The following is a 20,815-nucleotide window of genomic DNA, read 5'->3' as shown; positions in this document are numbered from 1 at the left end:
GCTGAAGAAAACACATCCTCACTATCTTGTTGTGTGAATGGAGGTGACGGTGGGAGCACATCAATGATTGTTCCAGTATGGATCTCTTCACATGAAAACCCAGATTCTGAAACTCTGGCTTATGCTCTATTGGACACTCAGAGTAGTCACACATTTGTGGACCAGGAACTTTGTGGAAGGTTGCAGGCATCAATGGAACCAGTAAAATTAAAGCTTTCCACTATGATGGGAAGGGATTCCATCGTGAAAAGCCAGAGAGTCAGTGGACTCAGAGTCAGAGGATTCTCTTCAGATTGCCTCATTAACCTGCCTCCCGCCTACGCAAGGGAATTCATTCCACTTGAACGTGCGCACATCCCCACATGTGAGACAGCTAATAAGTGGAAACACCTAGCAGTCATAGCCCCCGAGATGCCCCCGCTAATGGATTGTGGAGTGGGACTTTTGATTGGTTCCGACTGCTCCAGAGCCCTGGCACCACGAGAGGTCTTCACTGGAGGTGACTATGAGCCTTACGCTATAAAGACGGACTTAGGGTGGAGCATCGTAGGGAGCTCACCACAGCGCGTGAACTCCAGGGATGTGACTGGGCTGTGCCATCGGATAACTGTCAGGGAGGTTCCACTTGTGACAACAGCTGCTGCTATTAAAGCCCTCGAATCTGATTTTGCAGACACCAGATCAGGAGAGAAAAGCATATCTCAAGAAGATATTCAATTTCTGCAGGTCTTAAAGGAAGGAATCCAGCAGAACGAGTGCGGCCATCTTGAGATGCCCCTTCCATTCAAAGCACGTCCTCACCTTCCTGATAATAAGAAGCTTGCCTTAATCCGCCTGAAGCACCTTAAAAAGAAACTGGACAGAGATCCCAAATTTAAGAATGATTATGTGAGATTCATGGAAGGTGTCTTCAAGGATGGGGAAGCAGAGGAAGCGGACAAGCAACCGGAGTCAGGAAGTGTGTGGTACATCCCACACCAAGGCGTCTATCACCCGAGGAAGCCAGATAAGATCAGGGTAGTTTTCGACTGCTCTGCAAAGTATGAAGGCACTGCCTTAAACGACCATCTGCTGACAGGACCTGATCTTACAAATGGGCTGATTGGAGTGCTCTGCCGTTTCCGCAAACATCCCATTGCCGTCATGTGTGATGTGGAAAAAATGTTCCACAGGTTCCAAGTCAGCAAAGAAGATAGAAATTATCTGCGCTTTCTGTGGTGGGAAAATGGGGATACAGAGTCAGAGCCCAGGGAATACCATATGAAGGTCCATCTTTTCGGAGCATCTTCATCTCCAGGCTGTGCCAATTACGGCATGAAGCATATTGCCAGCCAAAATGAGAAAAGGTACCCTGAAGCAGCTAGCTTCATCAGAAAGCACTTTTATGTGGATGACGGCCTCATAAGCCTAGAGTCAGTCGATGGGGCAATCAAGCTGGTGAAAGAAACCCAAGCACTGTGTGCTGAAGGAAAGTTGCACCTTCATAAATTCATCTCCAACAGTCGAGAGGTATTAGAGTCCATTTGTGTTACCGAACGTGCTGCTGAGGTGAAGAATGTGGATCTCAACTGTGATGATCTTCCAGTCCAGAGAGTGCTAGGAGTCAGATGGAATGTCGAAGGTGACGTCTTCTCCTTCAAGGTCTCACTTGATGAGAAACCAGCTACACGACGTGGAGTCCTCTCAGTCGTGGCTTCGGTGTATGATCCAATTAGGATTTTTGGCCCCATTCATCCTACCAGGAAAGCGGGTGCTACAACAGATGTGTCAGAAAGGCATCAGTTGGGATGAGCCACTCCCCAGCGAATTGAAGCCGAAGTGGGAGAGCTGGATCAACGATCTAAGAAATCTTGACAAGATTCAGATCCCAAGATGCTTCACACCAGAGAACTTTGGAAAGGTCCTAAGAGTGGAACTGCATCACTTTTCAGATGCCAGCAGTCAAGGCTATGGTCAGTGCTCATACATCAGATCGGTGGGCGAAGATAAGGTGCATTGCACCTTGGTTATGGGCAAGGCAAGAGTTGCTCCTACCAAAATAGTCACTATACCAAGACTAGAGTTGACTGCTGCAGTAATCTCTGCTGCTATGAGCAGTATGCTAAAGGAGGAGCTAGAGATCAAGATCGACAGAGAATATTTCTGGACCGACTCACAAGTAGTTATTGGTTATATAAACAACGAAGCCAGAAGGTTTCATGTCTTCGTGGCAAACCGTGTCCAGAGAATCCGGGAAACCACTGACCCAGGGCAGTGGTTCTATGTCGACACAGAGCACAACCCTGCTGATCACGCCTCAAGGGGCCTCAAAGTAGCGGAGCTGCTCAAGTCTAACTGGCTCACTGGACCCAAGTTCCTGTGGGAGAGAGAGGTAGTTACAGCCCAAGGAACCTCAGAGCTACTGGTAGGAGACCCCGAAGTAAGGGCAATCCAAGTCTTGAAAACTGATGCTTCAAGGCAGGTCGATTTTCAAGAGAGACTCGCAAGGTTCTCAAAATGGTCCACAGCGGTAAAAGTCGTCGCTCGGATACAACGGTTGGCCAAGAGGATCAAGGACACAGAGCCCCTTAATGTTGAGGAAAGAAGGAGAGCCTCTCACACCCTCATCAAGCTTGCACAGAAAGATGCCTTTGAAAAGGAGTTACACATTCTCCAGACATCGGGAAAGCTGCCTTGTAACCACCAACTGTATCAGCTAGACCCATTCCTCCAAGATGGTATAATGAGGGTGGGAGGACGTCTGAGGAGAGCATCCGCACCTCTGGATCTGAGACACCCTATAATCCTCCCAAAGGATGGTGTTGTCACGCGCCTTGTCCTCGCGCACCACCATGAGAAAACACAACATCAGGGCAGAGGACAAACGTTGAATGAACTCAGGGCCAATGGTTACTGGATTATTGGTGGCAGTAAGGCAGCAGCCCAGCACATAAAGCAGTGTGTCCTGTGTAGAAGAGCCCGCGCACCTCCAGAGGAACAACGGATGGCAGACTTACCCAGAGACCGTATTGACCCCTCCCCACCGTTCACGTACTGCGGTATGGACTGTTTTGGTCCCTTCTGTACCAAGCAAGGTCGTAAGGAAAACAAACGGTACGGCCTCCTTTTCACATGTCTGAGCTCCAGAGCAGTCCACATAGAGATGTTGGATGACATGACGACCGATGCATTCATCAATGCTTTACGGTGTTTCCTAGCCATCCGTGGGGCCGTCAGGCATATCAGATCAGATCAAGGATCAAACTTTGTTGGAGCACGAAATGAAATGGAAAGAGCTCTCAAAGAAGTAGATAAAGAAAGAGTGGCCACATACCTGGCAGATAAACAGTGCGACTTCTGCATGAATGCACCAGCCTCAAGTCATGCCGGAGGTGCATGGGAGCGGCAGATCAGAACAGTAAGGAGTGTGCTTGGCTCAGTCCTTGCTCACAGTGCTGGAAGATTGGACGACACTTCCTTAAGAACCTTCTTTTATGAAGCCATGTGCATTGTAAACAACCGCCCCCTTACTGTTGACAGTATCAGTGATCCAACCAGTATGGAGCCATTAACACCCAATCATTTGCTTACAATGAAGTCCTCTGTTCCTCTGCCCCCACCTGGTAACTTTGCTAAGGAAGACTTGTATGCCAAAAAACGTTGGAGAAGGGTGCAATATCTGTCCGAGCAATTTTGGAACAGGTGGAGGAAAGAATATCTTGCCAACATCACTCTCAGACAACGATGGCATGCACCAAGGCGCAATGTGCAAGTCGGAGATATTGTCATTGTAAAGGAAGAAGAGCTCCCTCGTAATGAATGGAAACTTGCCAGGGTTCTTAAAATACATGAGAATGATGATGGACTGGTGCGAAGAGTTACAATACAGATTGGAGAGCGCAAGTTAGGAAAAGGGGGTGAACGCCTCAACAAGCCATCCATCGTTGAGCGACCCATTCAGAAGTTAGTTGTTCTCGTAGGAAGCAGCTAAAATTCTGCTTCTTAATTTTGGTGCAGTTAGTCACTGACCTCAATTCAAATTCAAATTTGAAACAATTCACAAATCCTTTGTGTTATAGGAAGATTGTTTTCTTGAACCTTTGCGTAGTGAGAAAAGTGTTCTCAATTGATATTGTTACATTTAACTTTCATGTGGTGTATTCTGCATATCAACTTTATCTGGAGAGTTTATAACTGTTGATCTACCATTTCATTCAGGTTCAGATGTTTATGAGTGACCTTAACGAATGCTTTGAAATAACCATTGATTTAATAGTTTTAATATGCATACAAAACACCAAGGTTGTATGATTTGTTATTAATTAAAGGTCATTTGGTGGGAGTGTAGCTGACGCTGAGTCCAGTGTAGACGTGTTTCCATGACTACATCGGAAGTTGTTCATGCGCAACCTTGTAAGACGATAAAGTCATTTTGTAATGCAATTTATAATGTGTCTTGTTTATAGTAATTCTGAGTAATAGTGTGACTTAAAGCTGTTTTTTACCTTGCTCTTGTTAAATTTATGACGAAGAGAAAAGTTGTTTATTAATAGTCACATGTTTAACCCCGGAAGTATTGAGAGTAGCGCGTGTGAGAAGAGAGAGTCGCGGGTGAAAACAGCGAACTTTTAAGCTCCCGTCTATTATTCTACAGCTGGTCTACCAGGCGAACACGGTAATAATTACGAGCTATCTTATTAAGCACTGTTAAATTTTGATTACAAGAAAATGTAAGACGCATTGTATTGGTCTGTATAAGAAATAAGAGTATATGAATGTTGCTTTGGGTGCTTTGTGCTTGAAACTGTTTTGTTTATCTTCTAGTTTTCACGGTGTTTCATGATACTTCAGAGAAGAATAAATGTGATTGTGAACATCAGTATGAAGCGTGGACTCATTTATGACCAGTGTAGTTACATTACCTCCCAGCAGAACTGCAGATTACTAGAAGTCACCGGATAAATAAAAACTCAGTGCAAAATGTTCCAATCTGACCCGTAATTCTGCCTGAATCATGATCATACACTGTTTGCTGGACAGTGGCGAACTGGCCCTCAACTGAGTCTGGTTTATCCTAAAGTTCTCCATTCTGTCACCTGATGGAGTTTGTTCCCAAATTACCAGTCACCTTTGGTGAGAACTGAACAATGACAGTTTCCTCCAGAGCAGCTATTATAGAAATAAAAAAAATAAAAAAAAGCCATAACTGAACTTAAGCTGGACTATGATGCCTCTTTTCTAGAAACCATTTGTAGCATTATTTCTGTTATCACTGTAGAGCTGCTTCCAGACTTCCAGCTTCAAACAAACTTTAATCCACAGAAACATGCAACACATCACTGATAGCAAAAAAGGTTTTATTTGATTCATGTTTGTAGCCAGTTTTGTACTACTGCACAATCATGGACAAGGGGATGTATATGTGGTCTCAAACTGATCACCTGAAAAAAAAAAAAAATAATTAGACCGCACATACAGGCAATTCAGCCAAACGCATTAGTCAATGAAAGCTTACTTGTCTGATAGTAGTCATAAACATTGATAACTGCTGGCTTGAGATTTTTGACTGCAAGAACCCGTTTTAGCCGTAGTGTGTAAGTTATGGGGAAGCTTTTGAGAACCTGCAATACAGAAGAGATGAAGAGCACAGATGCACATACACGAAGGTGGCAGCTAGTAATGTACCCAGTGTAGTCTCACCTCTTTCAGATACACTAGGACATGATCATCTTCAGCATCAACCCGCTCCACTAGCGGAGCAAACGATTTGGGTGGAGAACCAAGCTGAGAAGAAAAGACCATCATTTACAGATAATTACATCTGAAGGAGCTTCAAGCATCTTACAAGTCATCTTAAACCAATACAAACCGGTGACGTATCTGCTGTGAAGCCCGACAGGAGCTTTATGTCCACGATAACCATGTTAGTACTTGCTTGTGCACCATTGTATCTGAATGGGAATAAAGAGGTTTAGACAACGGGAACAAGCAGCTTTCAGGGCATTAAAACTATAAACAGGAGCTGATTAAGAAAGTCAAAGATGTTCTTACTTCACTGTGAAGTTCAACATAAGATTAGCCCCAAGCGGTCTGCAGTCTCCAGTCACCTTCGCTTCGACACTCAGCGTTCTGGAGACTTTAATAGGTGTCGGGATGTTGTAGAAACACGCAGTCTATGAGAGGTAAAACAGAATTAGTATGTGCACAAAACAAACAGAAATGGAGAGGATGAAGATACAGACCTGCACAGACACACAAGCGGATCCTGACGCTTTAATACTATATTTGCCAGGAACATTCTTCAGCGGCTTCTCCTGATACAGCAGCCTGTTGTCCCGACTCACATTGAAGCTATAAGAGTCTCCGCCTACTACTGAGGACTGTACGGTACTGGACCCAGCCAAACTGAACACTTGAGCAGCATACACAGACAGGGCATGAAGAGCCACCACAGTGTCCTAAAACAAGCAAATTATTAAAAACTCCACTCAGATATGGTTGATTGTGCTCATGTTTAGTAGTCAGAGGCACCTGGGTGGAGGAAAAGCCTCCATAGGGATTCTGCTGGGTCACCAGCCAGTTGACAATGCGGTTAGCATAGCTCAGAGAAGCCGTTGTGAGGGGCTTAACTTTGAGAACCGCTAGCAGCACGTAAGAGGTGATCTCCACCGCCACAGTATCACCAGATGTAGTCTGAGACCAATGGAGTTTAGTGCCTTAGGATGAGATGGAGGGGATAAAGTTGATGCCAAATAACCTGATGATAATCTCAAACAAGAGGCTGGTAAATTTCACCTTCAGAAATGGCTAGATTCTTCAAGGTGGTTAGAAGCTGTGATCGAGTGGTGGTCTCTTCAGCCAGACTGAAGGTGTAGGCCAGAAGAGCCGTTGTGTAAGTGTTTCCCACGTTCCCAACAACACGCCTCAAGCAAGACAGAGCGTTGGTAATGACGGGATCCTGAAAATCAAAGCAAGTGTCAGACTAAAGCCAGAACAGGAAGGTCATCTGTAAGGAGCTCATACAACTACTGAAGTTTACCGTGGAGGGGACGCCCATCTCAAGCAGTGATGCAGTGATGTAGGCGGTCATGGTAATGTTATCATCAACTCCACCCTAAAACACCAGTATATGGATTAAGAATTGTCCAATCCCTTGGAATACATTATGGTGCATTTGATGAAATATGCGATCACCTTCAGTTCATAGTGGTACAGAGTTCCCTGCTGCATGAAACAGCCGTCCGAAACCTGCTGGCTGATCAACCAATCCTTTGCACTCTGAAGGACATTCGGATCTATGAAGACGAAGCCCCTCGCTAGCCCAAAAGATCTCATGACAAAGGCAGTCAACCTGGCCATGGGGGAAGTTTCATGACAAGCTAAAAACACAAACAGCTGACTAAAGTCTAGAACCAGCATGAAACTCACCATGTATTCGATTCATCATAACCAAATGTGCTGTATGATCCATCACTGTGCCTGTAGTTTAGTTGTCCTTGGTATCCTGTTCAGGTCAAAATCCACAAGAACTTAGTCTGACGCTCCCAAAGGACGTTCAGTTCTTTTCCCGTTGAACTAGTCTAACAAGTAAAAGATTGTTGTCCAAACCTCTTTGAATGTAGCCTGTGGCCGTCTCTCGGATGGCTGCGGTGAGTTGCCTCGTGCCTTCCAGGTACTGCAGTATGTAAATATTTGGAGCAAGAACACCCATATTCTGTTCTCCACAGCCATATGGCATCCTTAATAACCCATCTAGATTATTCAGTGAACGACCCATTATGTCTCCTATGAGAGGAATAGAAACAAGGGGTCAAGCCATATGTGATTCTGAACGTCACTGCTGGTTTCTCCAAAATTGAACTGCTTTACCTAGGACTGAAACTGAGCATTTGGCTGATCCCTGGATCACATTTGCAGGAAACGTCAGAGTCACATCTTCAGAAAGGAGATTTCCTGCGGTCCAAAAAAACCAGGTCAGCACAGAGCGCTAGGCTAATGTTTGGCTGTAGGCTAAGGGGGATATGTTTGAGAATCATTGAGTGCAAACAAACCCTTTGGACACAGTAACCAACTCTGGGTGTTTGTCCTTTCAACTCCTTCAGGCTATAAAAGCAGTAAAACACCACATGAGTAAAGCAGCATGAGCTCAATGATCAAACTCCAGAAGGCTGGTTAACACTTACCAGGACAAGTAGACTTCGAGTGACTACGTCAATGCGTCCTCTCGTTGGCACAGTCACGACCTCAGTGCCACATCGATTCTGGGATGGTTCAGCTGAAGCATTGACAGTCACATTAACAGCTCCTGCAGTGACAGACAAGTGGTGATGAATCATTTTTAAATTGCTATTAGGATGAATAACTAGTGGGTTTGTGTAATAGAGAAGTGACAATCACAATTCTCTTTATTTGACACTCGCAGTTTCTGAATTGATAAGCCTCCACAAGCTTTCATGTTGCGGTTACCAGGCATCAAGAGTTTAAAACACCCCATCTGAGCTTTTCACTTAAATGGATACATTTTCTGCCCAGCGTTTTATCTTACCAATCTGCATTGAGAAAATGCTGATCTGAAAAACCTGGTAAATATGCACACTGGCGTTCAACGATATCCATTGTGATATTCTGCTCTAATGAAATACAGCAGGTTTGTGTTGTGTTTTCATGTGGCCACTTGTGCTGTTTGCTGTGACTAAATCTGTGATCAAACCTTCTCAGCAAAAAAACTTGACTATCGTTTGCAATTGTTAAATGGATGCAACGTGGAGTTAATTTATGGCTGATAATTTAATGACTAAATATAAAGCAGGAAACTAGATTAAATAAACCATGTTTATGAATGGATGTTCTCTTGATTTGTGCTTAAATTAAAGTGCTATGATTCAGATGAAACCTTTTTAAAAAAGATATATTTTTAAATGAATTAACTATTGTGCATCCCTATGGTGAGTAACACCGCAAACTTCAATTGAGAGAGAAACTCAAACTGACCAAGGAGAGAAGCTGTGAAACCCCATTTAAGGGTTATTCTCCCTTTGGCACAAAGACAGGATGAATACAGATCATTCAATGGTTTCAGAGTGAAGCCCGAGGATTGAGCTGGAGTCACTCGAACCTGCCAATGAAACAGAACACATGGAGCAAAGACACAACACCTTCTATATACAGATCCATTATATAAAGAAACCATGACAGACCATGATGCACTCGGGCAGATAGCTGAAGACCGTGGCCTTGAGCTCAAAAGACTCGCCCCGGACGATGGAGTACGGCAGCGAGAGCTCCAGGAAGAAGGGCTGGAAGACCGTCAGCAGAGCAGGAGCAGCAACACCGAAACCTTTGGAAGACAGGCAGAACGCCTCCGTCTCCCATGTGGTGATTGTGTCAGGAACCTTGAGGGGAACTTGTGTGGATCCAGTGTCTCTGAAGAAGGGATAGCAGAAAGTAGAAGCAAGGGGGACAGCAGTAAAAACTGGGCAAGTAGCTTTAGCAACAAAAGAGGTTTTACTAACCCCACTTGAGCAAGCTGCCAGATCCAGGTTTCTGGAAAGTAAACCCTGACGGTCACATCATTGGTGGAGCTGCTCCCACTTTGTGGTGCTGATACAGCAAGGGATGCCATAAAGGGCCGCGATTCAAAGAAGGCTGAAATAAGACAACATTAAGACTAGAAGTGCCTGCTTTTTGAATGCATTCAAGTTCTGAAGGTACAAAAGATCAGTCCCTCTTATTGCATTTAAAGGTGAAGTGTGATTTTTAGTGGGATCTAGTTGTCATCGTCTGAGACAGCAGAGAGTAGCCAGTTAAGCAATGTTTCTTTACAAATATAAATTAGGTTTAATTATTCAGTAAAACAATGTCATTGCGAATGATATTGTTACTGGTTCTTCATGGTGTCGGTTTTATTCACTTTTTTAGCTTGCTTTGCACGAAGAACAGTGACAACGCATTTGTCCGTTTAGGGCCACTGTAGAAACATGTCGGCGCAAAATGGCCATTTCAATGTAAGGGGACCCGTTGTGCATGTAGATGAAATGGCTCATTCTAAGGTAATTAAAACATAACGGCTCATGTAAGGTCTTTATACACAACTGAACATCGTTATGTATATGATATTGCATTTGTCAACAGATCCTCCCAAATATTACACAATGCACCTTTAAAAAAAAATATTGAGATCAAATGGAACCACCTTAGGTTCACCAAGTCATGGTTTTCATGAAAAGAACTGTATAACTGCATAGACCTACTTCTGGGGTAATTACGATAATAAACCAGGTCTTTGTACTTCAGACAATCAGGTTCTCGTACATTTAGATTTGTTGCGAGCTTCAACCCCACACTCTGCCAGAGAAACAAGACAAAACAAAGATGAAACTGAAAATCAAGGACCCTGTATTATTGACTACATGGTCATGAAGGATTTTCTACCTGGAAACCTGTATAGGCATGATCTGCAGGAACAGCTCGACGGGGTCGAAGTGTAAGACACTCCTGTTGATCCTCAACTTCGTATGGATAACCTGATTGCGACCGCACCGGGAGCAGGTTAAACACCTGGGTTCATGAAACAAGTCAACTTTATATAGCGCTTTTAAAATAGATTGTTTCAAAGGCAGCTTTACAGTGATAAACGCAACAAAGTTTGTTTCTAGAAGAGAATAGTGTCTGAGTCCAGCGATGTATAATTTTTTTATTTAATTTTTTTTAACTAGAAATGAACTGTTCTTAACGTCCAGTTCTATTCTCATACAATGGTGTCAATGCAAACAGATAGTTGAATATTGAGTGATACAATACAGGTGTTGGCATGACACACACATCTAGAAAATTGAACTAAATGCACTACCATTTGGTCTGTTGGTCACAAGCTTAAAAAAATAAAATAAAAGTATGCTTTAAATATAACAGCTACGTCCTAATAGTATGGATTTGTCCAATTGATCCATAAGGACACTCAAATCCTAAGGTTGAACCTGGATGTCAAATAAAATCCAACAGGAAAACTGAATTGCACATGGGTACCATTTCAGGACTCAGGCGTTGCGTCCCTGGCTTCAAGATCTGGACGCTCTGATCAACAGCGCTGAGGCCACACAGGGATCCCGCTTGAGCAGAGACGGTCAGAACGCTTTCCTCACCAGGAACCGCCTTAGCAGGAGAGAACTGTAGAGACACCTGGAACAAGGACCAACACACTGGAAGACAGGTCATCGTTCCCCACTTAAAGCCAAAAGATGCTAGTGCACATCATACCTTGTTTTGAAAACACATTTCAGTTTCAAACACCGCTGTACCAACAACTACGCTGTCACTGGGCAGAACACAGTAGACCAGAATCTGCACTACCGGAGCCATATCAACACCGATAGACAGTTGGAACGACACGGAGCCAGTCGTGACGGTATTAGAAGCCCTCACGGTGACCGTCTGAAGGCCATGGAGGACGATCACTCCTCTGGACAAGACCTGACAAAAGATACACCAGTGCATAAAATGTGCCAGACACACAGATCAGTGCAATCAAAACAAATATTTGTAGTCACCATATAGATGATGTCAGTGTTGTAGTTGCCAGTTTCTCCAATGAAAGAATACTTGATGGTCACTGGAAACGCAGCACCACATTTGAGCGGCTGCTCAAGCTTCACTATAGTCAGTTCACTGAATTTTTGGCTGTCAGGAGCAGAAGGTTGGAGAAGCTGAACAACCCTCCTATCTGTGCTGAAGTATGGGGATTTAAAACCATCATAACTTGCTGGAGTTGCGCTTGCCTAGAGAACAACAAATGCAATTGTAGTCTTGCGAGAGAAGTCATAATTTAATAAGAGAAAGCGAAAAATCGTACCACCAGATTTAGATCGGCCTTGGGAAGTTTAGCAGTGTTGAGGGAGAATGTGGCCAGTCCGTTCTGGTTAGTGGTTAGATTCAGCAGCAGCTCATCAGGCCAACTGTTACCATTCAGGAGATACACGGCTTTGTTTGCAATTGGAGTCCCGTTGAAAAAAGATGCCAAGACCTGTTGAAAAAGACAAGGTTAGGAAAGGGAACCAATGAAGGCTTCTGTAACGTCATGAACTTTTACTTGCCTTTCCAGCAATCATTGATCCAGATCTAAAAGACTCTGGGAGCTCCACAAATTTGATATTCCCAACTTCATACGTAATGGACACAGTTGTGGATTTGGATACAACTAAGTCTGGGAAGAAAAAGCACAAACAAGAATACACCAAATAAACATGTAGACATGCGTCACTGGTTTAAACCAGCCAATAACTCACCCGTTCCCTCCTCAGTGATATTCAAGTTAACAAGAAACAAATCTTCCAGGTTTCTCTCAAATTTGGTGTTGAAAAACACAGATGTACTGAAGGTAAGGGAGGCACAGCCTGTGGCATTCATCTGGTTTCAGAACAAAGATAGTCAGTAAACAGTCAAGCACAAGCAGAAGAAAATCCTTGCTCTGTATGGCAGGAGTCACACCTTAACCGTTTTATTCAGGCACAGACGAGTCAGGCCAGGAACCTCAGAGAACCGATATGGCTCACGGCATACTTCCACCAATGCTTGACCAGGTACAGGTTGCCCATATGTATATCTGGGGAAAATATGTAACAAGGAATGAGGTCAAGACCCATCCACCCACAATACAGGAATAGAAGAATCACTCACTTGGCACAAGCCTCAACTTTCAGTCCCACAAATCCAACGCTGTACGTCTGTGGTGTTTTTACAGCCACGTCAAACTTGGGTAAAACTACACCAGAAACAAACTGCTTAATGAGGACCTCAGCTCTGCTGTTGTACTTTTGCACTCAAACATTGACTTACCGTATTTTTTCACCTCAAAATCCTGGGAGATTGTTCTGTCACCAATAAAAGCCTTTAGTGTGTACATGCCTATCTGAGCCTCTGGGTTTAACTCGTGAGAAAGCTGCAATATCCAACCCGTTGAGGAAACGTTTGTCCACTGACCAATCCGGTTATTTTGATTGTTCTATTGAAAAAAATAAAAAAACTCAGAAAAAGAAACCGCTTTATTTCTGCAGGTTTTCAGACATAAAAAGACTAGCACCAGAGCACTAACTCACCTCCACCACCACAAGACTGTACTGTAAAGACACAAATATAAGACATTTAAAGTTACATAAATGCTGATTTTAACAACCTGCATTTAACTTGTATGCCATTGAAATCAATGGATATGACAGATACAGACATACCATTTGATCAAGGGGCACAAATTTGGCATTCATGGTCACAACTCTGAAATTCACTGCAAAAGGGAAAACCGATAAGAACTTGCATCCATTACATGCACTTGAACATGAAGAAAGTCCATTACACTACAAGTTCTGATAACTTCTAAGATTCAAACAAGGGTCATTCACAGCTCACCCATTTGTCCTGGATTGTAGATGGGTTTGTCTGTTTGGATAAAGGTCAAGGGTGGGTAAAATCCGAACATGATCTTCCTCTCTTCTGTCATTTTGAAGACCCTCCCTTGAACTTCCACCTTAAGCGTCTGCACAGATTCCAGATCTCCTAGAGGAGCCTGTAGAGAAGTGTTATTAAACAATAAACAGACAACAATACTGCATGTGCTGCACAATGACAGACCTTGAAACTAAAGCACCGGTGAAACTCTGTCAAAGAACTGTGCTGCACAAGTTGAGTTGTCCTATTTGTAGCATCAAGCAGAGAAACAGTCATCTTGAGACTCTCATTGGGCTTTAACAGACTCGCACACAGTTTGGCATCAGAACCGAACTCAATCACAGCAGGGAACGTCACCAAGAAGGCTCTGTGGAAACATCAGTGAGACGTTTAGTGTAGGAAATCAGATCTGAACATATAATCATGCAAGTGTATAAATAACAGAAGTAATGTTGTACTAGAGACTACAAACACAAGTCATTATGCTGAGAAATGCCAACGCAAGACCAATTCGTACAAGTGATTAAAGGGATACCCCATCACGTGGGTTTAGAGTAGACCAATCGCACAAAGCCACCTTTTAAAGCGATACTCCAGCCAAAAATGAAAATTCTGTCATTTACTCACCCTCATGTTGTTGCAAACCTGTATGAGTTTCTTTCTTCTGCTGAACACAAATGAAGAAAGATTGGAACCAAACAGTTCTTTGGCAGCATTGACTTCCATAGTAGAAAAAAAAAAATACTATGGAAGTCAATGGTGCCCCACAACTGTTTGGTTCCAATCGTTCTTCAAAATATCTTCATTTGGGTTCAGCAGAAGAAAGAAAATCATAAAGGTTTGCAACAACTTGAGGGTGAGTAAATAACAGAATTTTCATTTTTGGGTGGAGTATCACTTTAAAATGTGGCTTCGTACGATTGGTCTAAACCCACGTGATGGGTAGGTTTAGGGGCTGGTTCAGGGGTAGGTAATTCATACAAACGAATACAAATTTGGCAACTCGTAAAATATATACGAATTACCAAAAATCATACAAATTCGTATGAGTGGGGTCGAATTGGTACGAACTAACGTGAGGATTGGACATGCATTAACTTTGATGAATCAGGTTAAAACAGATAGAACACTTTCATTCACTTCAAAGCACATTTACTTACGGTCCTGATCTCTGTCCCTCAACACCAAAGAGGAAAAGGGCTAAAATGAGCCATTTCCAAACACAAATCTCCCTCACAGCCATGAAGAGCGATCATCCAACACTAAACGTGAAACAAGCGTATCCTTCCGAAACCCCACAGAACTTCTGTTGAGATCTAGCGCTGTTTACTACTCAACAGCTCCTGTCAATCTTCTGCACTGATTGCAGCGATATTTAAATGCTATTCATTGTCGTGAGGAATTCATTAAGCTCGTTAATTTCAATGATTAACCTAACCTGGAATTCATTTAGTCTGTTTATTACTCCATCTAGTAGCCTTTAAAACGTAACACATTATCTGAAATACTGCTGATAATACTTACAGATAATTTAAACAAAAGTTACACATGGGTCCATAGAGGACAACAATGTTCACGTCTAAAAACTGTCATATAAATGTGTCATATAAATTTGGTCTCCTTTTAAGAAGAAACTTGGCAGATAATTGTTGCAGTGAAAAAGTTTTAGAAGTGAAACAAAAAAAAAATGTTATAGAGGTTTAAGTTTATGAAATGGTTTATGAACATTATTTTATATAAAATATGAAACTGCTAGAAAATCAAAGCCAGAAATCTTAATAAGTTGCTCCAAATTTGAGGCTGACATCTATATATATAAAAAAAAAGGTTTTCAGTAAGATTTTGTTTGGACGCAGTACCACATTTTCCCCATCAGATGTCAGTAAAGCTCCACTGGTACACACAGTGGTTGGGTTTGTGATTTGCAGTTGAGTTTTTCTCTCTCAAATATTACAAGCAAACACACGCACACACATTTTTTTTATTACACACATACAAACCATACTCTGAGATTCATACCAACACACCCACTCAATTAAAGCTGAATAATTTATACATTTGGCTCTATAATATGCAAAAGCAGAAAACAGGAATACATTTTGTTTGTATGGATTGGATAGAGATCTATATTGGATAGAGTGCAGTTTCACTGCAACAGTAGTATATATATGTGTGCGCATGAGGCACCGGCACGATCAATTGGATTTAATAAAGATACAAAGAAAACTACAATGAGTTAAGAGTGTCACAAAAACGAGCGAAGCAGCCTATAGCCAACTACTATATAGTTTTTTTGTTAATCTGTTAATTTTTTAAGTGAAATATATTTAATTTAGTCCTATTTAATTAATTCATTTTACTGCTTTATTTCTGTTTTTCTCGGTTCACAGAAGCGTTGCAGGTGCGTGATGTGTGGGAATCCTAACACAACAGTATTTCCAACTAAAAATTTAAAAAAGAGAAGTGTTTTGGCCACTCGTACGACAACAGTGCTTCCCTTTCAGTCGCTCACGTTCAACGTAACGTCGACATGACAACGTAATTGGGATCACTTCAGGGAGCCCTATCAACTTAGAGTATCTACAGAACGAGGCAATTGGCGTGCGTGAAACGCGTCACGCGCCCCGCCCCGCAGCGCGGTTATAAACAGGAAGCGGGCGCACGCACACATTGTCTTTCGCTTCGAAGCCGAGCTTTCGTTTTGACTCTGAGTTTCTACAGACTGCTGCTATATTGAAGACTGTGTTGAAGACAGGAAGAAGAACTCTGTTCCAGTGCTGGTGTGACGGCGCGGTCAGCGGTTACAGCTCACAACTGCTGTTTTCACAGCATTGCTTGTGTGTGTGTGTGTGTGTGTGTGTGTGTGTGTGTGTGTGTGTGTGTGTGTGTGTGTGTGTGTGTGTGTGTGTGTGTGTGTTTGTGTCGGTCTCGGTGGGCGAGTGTGTACCCCGATTACACCGCGGCTATCCCTGGGTGCTTCAGCACTGAAGAGTTTTTTATTTTCTGTTTTTTTTTGTTTTCATTAAAAGAGCAACACCAGGACCCTGCGTCCTTTTCAGGATGTCATTCCGCTTGTGCGTTTCTGGATGCGGTTGTTCCCTGGCGCCAGCAGACGGCCACGATAGTTACCTCTTGTGTTTGGGCATTCAGCACGCTGAGGCAGCCTTTGAATAACTCATGTTCCCATTGCGGGAATATGACTATGACTATCAAGACTTGCTTAACTCAAGGGAGGTGCAGTCCCCTCGCCTTTGCTCCAATCTAGCGTCTATTCTGAACCTCAGAATAGACCTATTTCAGTGCATGACCAGGGTGATCTGAGGATTGCCGTGAGGGCTTCCTCGCCGAGGCAATGTCCGTGGGTCCCTCATGCCTCACAAGCTCTGCCGCCGTTGGAGCCTCCAAAGGAACGCACTGGCCCTTCTCTCCACCTGACGACCAGATGTCAATCGCAGCATCGGTGGGGGAGCTTCAGTCCTCTGGAGACTGGAGATGACGATTCGCCTGCGTTGCCCCCTTCGGGGAGTGTAGCGTTGCCCGAGTCCGATCCAGAATGGGCGGCTATGCTTTCCCGGGCCGCCGAGAAGGTCAGGCTTGCGTGGAACCCTCCACCACGTCCCGAACCTTCCCGGTTGGACGATTGGTTTCTCGGGGCGGGCCTTGCTGGTTCTCAGCGCGCCGCCTCGGTACCATTCTTTCCGGAAGTGGGCTTTTCCTCACTAGGACGTGGACGGCACCGTATAGTGCCAGAAGCCGTCCTAGTGGCTCCTCCCTCCTCACCACCCTCGACGGCGGGGCAGCTAAGGGGTATGTGGATATCCAGCCAGTGGAGCGTGGTTGCGATGCAGCTGTGTCCAGCGTCCGTTTCCTCTTGGCAGGGTAATCCACGCCTCCTGTCCAAGGACTTTAAGTTTTTGTCCGGTCTCTCGGCGAAGGCTTATAAGGCCTGTGGACATGCTGCTTCCGCCCTCCATGCCATGTCCACCAGGCCCAGGCGCTCATGGACATGAACGAGGGTGGTTCTGACCCAGAGCTCCACCCGTGTTCTGGCGGACAGTGTCCCTGTGCTCAGGGCGGAGATCGCTGTCCTACTGGCGAAGGACGCGATCAAGCCGGTCCCTCCAGCTGATATGAAGACCGGCTTCTACAGCCCGTACTTCATTGTACCCAAGAAAAGTGGTGAGTTACGAACAATCTTGGACCTGCGTGTCCTGAACCGGTCCCTTCAAAGGCTGTCGTTCAAGATGCTTACGCAGAAATAACTGGCAAGGGATATCGGACGACCATCAAAACCTCGAACAGTCGAACTTCATTCACCACGTCTAAAAGTAAGCTATGGCTTGTTTAACCTGTTTGTTATAGTTAATTTGACTATCTTTAAATCTAGAGAGAATAATATTGGTCAAAACAGCATGCCTCTTTATACACAATTATGTTTTCAAATGTAGCTTAATGTTGTCAATATTCAAATGATAATTAATGATGATATGTTTTGTATAACATTTGCCACATTTCTTTTTAAATCATGCTTTAAAGCCAAAAATGTTGTTCTTTCCAATGACGAAAAACAATTTAGAAAAATGTTAGTTTTGTCGTTTATGTTTCTCTTAATGTTATCAGGGGGTTGGTGGCAAAAAATGCCAGCAGAATTAATATGCACCCAAAATTCAAAATGTGGTGGAAAAATGGCCCTAGTATGAGTTATTTTCATAATTATAACATATATAAAAAAATATTTCCAGATTATTGGCGCGATTGCAAATGTGATGATTTTATAAAACAGTTCAGTAGAGTGAATATTGTGATGTGACATTTTAGACATAATATTCCAAATATTCCCTGTTTTTGCTCTATTTCTCCAATGACAATAGTTCCAAACAAGCCACAGAAAGAGTTATGCGTATTTGTGATTCAGTGACCTAGTTGCTTAGTTCCAGAAAGAATCTGTCATTTTGAACAAATCAGTTGACTGCTTCTATGACTCGTACATTAAGACGGTGATTTGGCGCCACTTATTGGCGGTTTTAACTTCATAATAGGCTAAATGCCAACGGCTGTTATATAACTTATATAAAGGGGATGCCAGTTTGAAGAATGCCATTTGGTGGCATAGGAACCATTATACTTGAATTGTGAATTGTTTAATACCTTTTAATGGTCTTCTGCAATGTTTGAGGCATATTTATTTTTGCATGCTTTAATGTTGGCCTAATTTCAGTTACATTTACATTTTAGGCTATGTAGTTTGAAATTGTATTTATTTTTTTATTTTTTAGATTTTTATTGTAGTAACCACTCAGCTGTATGTGGAAATGCATATTTAAAAAAAATATGTTGCAAATAAAACCATAGTCCACAACTTATGTAGTTTTAACTTATTTTAATACATAAATTCAGTGAAATCATCAAACGTTTGTATGACTTGCCAGTGACTTGTGACCCAAGCTACGACTTGACTTGACTTGCTTGACATAAGGCAGTGACTTGACTTGACTTGCTTGCTTTTATAAAAAATTGACTTGGACTTGCTTGAGACTCGAAGGTTAAGACTTGAGACTTGCTTGTGACTTGCACATGTGTGACTTACTCCCACCTCTGGTGATCCCTTGGAGTATAATGGTGAAAAAGCTGTGGAAAGGTGGTGGAGAGCTTGCCTGAGGAGACCAGGCGTTCGTCCATATGGGTCAAGACTGAACTCCAACCCTGACCCTGAGTCAGATTCTCTTTCAAGTGATGAGTCTGATTGAAATAATCCACTACATTCCCTCACTCTCTCTCTCTCTCTCTCCCTCACACACTGCCCCTCTCTCTCTCTCTCTCTCTCTCTCTCTCTCTCTCTCTCTCTCTCTCTCCCTCACACACTGCCCCCCTCTCTCTCTCTCTCTCTCTCCCTCACACACTGCCTCTCTCTCTCTCTCTCTCTCTCTCTCTCTCTCTCTCTCTCTCTCTCTCTCTCCCTCACACACTGCCCCTCTCTCTCTCTCTCTCTCTCTCTCTCTCTCTCTCTCTCTCTCTCTCTCTCTCTCTCTCTCCCTCACACACTGCCCCTCTCTCTCTCTCTCTCTCTCTCTCCCTCACACACTGCCCCTCTCTCTCTCTCTCTCTCTCTCTCTCTCTCTCTCTCTCTCTCTCTCTCTCTCTCTCTCCCTCACACACTGCCCCTCTCTCTCTCTCTCTCTCTCTCTCTCTCTCTCTCTCTCTCTCTCTCTCTCTCTCTCTCTATTTAACTATCTATCTATCTCTCTCTATCTCCATCAATCTCTCTCTCACTCACACACATTCTCACATGATGTAATGGACTGAATGAACTTTTTGAATGCTTTTATTGGCATTTGTGGTGTTTCTGAATGCTTTTATTTGGCATTTATGTTGTTTCTATTGTTGTGAGGGTGTATTCCTTCTGGATGAAATGGTTCTCTCTCTCACACTCACATGATATAGAGGACTGAATTAATATTTTGAATGCTTTTATTGGCATTTGTGGTGTTTCTGAATGCTTTTATTGGCATTTATGTTGTTTCTATTGTTGTGTGAGGGTGTATACCTTCTGGATGTAATGGCTCTCTCTCTCTCTCTCTCTCTCTCTCTCTCTCTCTCTCTCTCTCTCTCTCTCTCTCTCTCTCATCTCTTCTCATCTCAGCTCAAGCCCCTGCCCCTTTTGTCTCAATATGTATTGTGCCCTTTTCTGATAATTGTAAATAATAATAATAATTATTATAAATATAATAATAAATAACAATACACTTACACACCCTTGTCACTAACAATAATAATACAAACAAATATTATATATAAAAAAAAAATTGGCGGAGAAGTGGTAGGCGGAGTTTCCTGCAGCGCCTCGTACGCATTTAACGGTTCTGGTACGCGCACTACGCAGCAGTTCGCGCTAGTCTTCAAACGCGCAGCAGGTAACGTTAAAGCTAATACGGAAAATTACATTTATCCTACGATCACCATGCTACTCTAAAAGTTGCGGCAGCAAGCGAGTTATTCTTAACTATAATAAAAGTATAACTCGATTTCAGACGCATTCTGAGTGACAATGTTTTTCGTTTTTATCCAAGGAGTAAAAGTGCAAGGGGAAATACATCTAGTTAAATGAAATCTTGTCAATGTCCAACTCTAAATTGTAAGGAACTTATATCTTTGATTTCATAGTAACGCTTTACAATAAGGTTCATTTGTTCATTACTCATGTATGAACTAGCATGAACTAACCATGAGCAACACATTTGTTACTGTATATCTTAGTTAATAATACAACTGTTAATTGTTTATTCATGTTATGTCACAGTCAGTCCATTAACTAATGATAACAAATACAACTTTTGATTTTAATGTTTGAGTAAATGCTGAAATTAATATTAACTAAGATGAATAAATGCTGTAGAAGTGC

At 42.9% G+C, this 20,815-nt stretch overlaps 1 protein-coding gene across 1 annotated transcript; it reads right to left on the bottom strand.

Annotated features, from left to right (window-relative positions):
- Window positions 1–5,335: 5,335 nt before the first annotated feature.
- On the bottom strand, window positions 5,336–14,696 carry LOC130076356 (alpha-2-macroglobulin-like). The gene is made up of 34 exons (XM_056241417.1): window positions 14,577–14,696; window positions 13,600–13,783; window positions 13,378–13,534; window positions 13,203–13,255; window positions 13,071–13,091; window positions 12,811–12,976; window positions 12,652–12,736; window positions 12,463–12,577; window positions 12,261–12,381; window positions 12,069–12,178; window positions 11,828–11,998; window positions 11,526–11,753; window positions 11,236–11,448; window positions 11,005–11,157; window positions 10,411–10,536; window positions 10,209–10,323; window positions 9,492–9,624; window positions 9,177–9,402; window positions 8,971–9,094; window positions 8,163–8,284; window positions 8,031–8,082; window positions 7,849–7,932; window positions 7,588–7,764; window positions 7,408–7,483; window positions 7,174–7,330; window positions 7,019–7,093; window positions 6,775–6,937; window positions 6,511–6,695; window positions 6,222–6,437; window positions 6,031–6,152; window positions 5,849–5,930; window positions 5,680–5,763; window positions 5,495–5,600; window positions 5,336–5,420 (listed from the first exon to the last, which is right to left on the bottom strand). Exons 1-34 carry the CDS (start codon window positions 14,657–14,659, stop codon window positions 5,380–5,382), a joined length of 4,326 nt encoding a protein of 1,441 aa, XP_056097392.1. The 5' UTR covers window positions 14,660–14,696; the 3' UTR covers window positions 5,336–5,379.
- Between the last annotated feature and the right edge of the window lie 6,119 nt (window positions 14,697–20,815).

This window comes from Rhinichthys klamathensis, unplaced genomic scaffold, assembly GCF_029890125.1.
Source record: "Rhinichthys klamathensis goyatoka isolate OS25496 unplaced genomic scaffold, OSU_Roscu_1.1 h1tg000640l_1, whole genome shotgun sequence".
NCBI classification, from domain to species: domain Eukaryota; kingdom Metazoa; phylum Chordata; class Actinopteri; order Cypriniformes; family Leuciscidae; genus Rhinichthys; species Rhinichthys klamathensis.
Note: the sequence above shows the minus strand (reverse complement) of the source record. Positions and strands in the feature narration are given on the sequence as shown.